This window comes from Penaeus vannamei, chromosome 2, assembly GCF_042767895.1.
Source record: "Penaeus vannamei isolate JL-2024 chromosome 2, ASM4276789v1, whole genome shotgun sequence".
Taxonomy (NCBI): Eukaryota; Metazoa; Arthropoda; class Malacostraca; order Decapoda; family Penaeidae; genus Penaeus; species Penaeus vannamei.
The window spans coordinates 22,636,915-22,639,414 of record NC_091550.1 but is presented as its reverse complement, the minus strand read 5'-3'; the positions used below and the strand labels follow the sequence as shown (position 1 = coordinate 22,639,414).

Sequence of the window (2,500 nt, the reverse complement as noted above, 5' to 3'; positions counted from 1 at the left end):
TATTTGTACAGGACAAAAGTGTTGTGCAAATTGAATATTACAGGCAGTCGTAGGCCACTGCCGAACGAAACGACGTGGGTGAACATTAAGCTCAGATGACATGACACCCTCAAGAGGGGAATATTCCATTCCTCTAACAACTGCCTGGTCTGTCAAACCTTCCTGGTCGAAGAGATGCACTTCACTACTTCAAGCTTTCAACCCAAATGAGCTGTGTTCTCTTCCGATCGAGCAGGCCTCCGCCGTCCCCCTGGCGTCCCGTCTGCCAGACCTGGCTTTGGGACGTCTCTGCCTGGCGTCGCCGCGCGCGCTCCGCCTCTGCTTGACCCCGACACCTGCCTTCCGCTGGCTGTCCCAGTGTCCGTGTCCCCGCCCGTGCCCTTCTCCTCGCTTTCTGCTCATGTGCTTGCCCTATTTTAGTTGCTCAAAGGTCTGCGGTGATTATTTGGGAAATTGTTACACGGTGAAAGTGTTAGTCATCTATAGCTGGAAAACAGTTGTTACGGCAATGAATTCAATGACAATGAATTTCTCTGACGGACTTGACTTGGGACTCTGGACACGACTCACTCAGAAGGCGAACGAGAAGCTCTTTATCACTTTGGCACTCTTTTGGCTAGCACGTGAAGCTACTCTTCCACCGAAGAGCTTCGCAAGCTCACCTGATCGGAAGAAACAATAACTTTCACACTTGAAGTTCTTCCGACACACTCTTGTATGGGTGTTGGACACTTGCCTGTTTTCCCTTCGCGAACTCTTCATCAGGGAAATAAAATATACGGTATATATCTCTAGTAACAATAGTGTGTACAAATGTAAATGTATGCATGTAAACATAATGAACACGATTATGAATATGCCTGTATATGCATGTGTGTGTGTGCCTCAAATCTAACACACGTAAGACGTTACTCGTAAATTATATTCAAGAGCATGTTCATAGTCGTAATCGAATATTTGTTTTGAAAAAATAAATAAATATAAACCTAATGCAAACGCGTCAACACCAACTCTTAGCCGTGTCTAACTAACAATCCTGCAGTACCAGCAAGACTGCTCCCTCTATCTATTTACATGTCTGCATATCTTCTCTCGGGAACAGCAAGGCGAAGTCACGAGGAAGAAGGCGAGGCGGAGGAGCCAGCGGCAGGAGCCCGCGCGAGGCATCGCTCCGCCGACAGAAGGCGGCGTGGGAGACCTGCTGCGCCCCAGCAGCATAGCGCGAAGGATTTGATTTGAGGAGGGAATCGGTGTGCAGCGCGAGCGATCTGTGAAGCGTATTATGTTCAGCAGTCAGCCTGACTTGTGGTGCTGAGTTCGTTTGCGGTGAAGTCATGATTCCGTGGTGGGGCGCGTGTGGTGGTGACGTGACTGTGTGGTGAAGTGACGATGTAGTGCCGGTGAAAATCTCTGGCAGAGGCAGGATTGTGAGCGGCCCCGAGGAGCTATGGGGTGACTGGGAGGGTCGTCTGGCCCTTGGTAGTCAGCACATCATCTGGAAAGCAAGAGAAGAACAGTCATTCATTATTTCTGCAAATGTTTACTGAGAAATATTTAAGATACCATGACGGACTTCGTAGGATGTCTTCATGTAAATGTACTAGTAAATGAAATCTATTTGTTTGCGCGCGCGCGCGTGTGTGTGTGAGTGTATCTGAGTGGATATACCCTAAGCAGAAATTGACGTGTCAGGTAAATTACATATGTAAGATGGTTACTTCTGCCTGAACGTCTCTCATATGTTTGTCAATTTTAACATTCTATTATTGTGCCAATTTTAGCACTGCCATCAATTCTACTAATATATGTAGGGCAACTTTTGATCGCAGGAATGACTGAAAGTAGGCAGGTAGGTCCGCCTCCGAAAAAAGTGCGAGCCGCCGACCTCGAGGACTCGAAAACCTGGTCTAAGCCAGACATCAGGCGCTCCCATGACACCTGCCTGATTTTTCTCACCTTCCCTGACGTTCATAGAGTGTACATTTTGTGAATGGAAGTCCGGCGATTCTCCTGGTACAGTACACTGGGCTTACGGTTTAAGTGGAATAACCATTTTGAAGTGCCATGTGAATTACTGTCGGTTTAATGGCAATTAGACTATAATAAACCGAGTAAGCGTATGTGAAAGGTCTATTGCTCTTGCTTCTTTTTTGCCGATATTTTCATTATTCGCCTCGCATCCTCATAATGTGACGTCTAATGTCTTCAGAATGGTTATTCGCCACGAAAACTCGCCAGCTCACGCTTCGCCAAGAGGACCCGGCCGCGGGCTGCTCACCTAGAAGAACCTGGACGCCCAAGGATCGCTGGGAGTGGTTGGCGAAGTGCCGTAAACGTCACTAAAGTTGGTGGGCCTCGAGCTGAAGTTCCTGCCGCCGCTGTAGTGCGCCTCGACGCTGCTGACGTTCTGAGGGACGCTGGAGCCGATCATGCCTGGCACCCCTGCCGTCCCCGACGTCTTGTAGCACTGCAGCACGTAGTCCCGGCCGCGGTTGTTGTC

At 48.9% G+C, this 2,500-nt stretch overlaps 1 protein-coding gene across 2 annotated transcripts in view; it reads right to left on the bottom strand.

Annotated features, from left to right (window-relative positions):
• Gbs-76A (Glycogen binding subunit 76A) overlaps positions 1-2,500 on the bottom strand; it is a 58,970-nt gene that overhangs the window by 885 nt on the left and 55,585 nt on the right. For both annotated transcript variants that reach the window (XM_027368230.2, XM_070131270.1), the window contains 2 exons: positions 2,279-2,500; positions 1-1,495 (listed from right to left, as the gene is read on the bottom strand). The exon at positions 1-1,495 is cut by the window's left edge; the exon at positions 2,279-2,500 is cut by the window's right edge and continues 138 nt beyond it. In XM_027368230.2, coding sequence (XP_027224031.1) covers positions 2,279-2,500 — 222 coding nt within the window. In that variant the 3' untranslated portion in view covers positions 1-1,495. The remainder of the gene's footprint in view (positions 1,496-2,278) is intronic.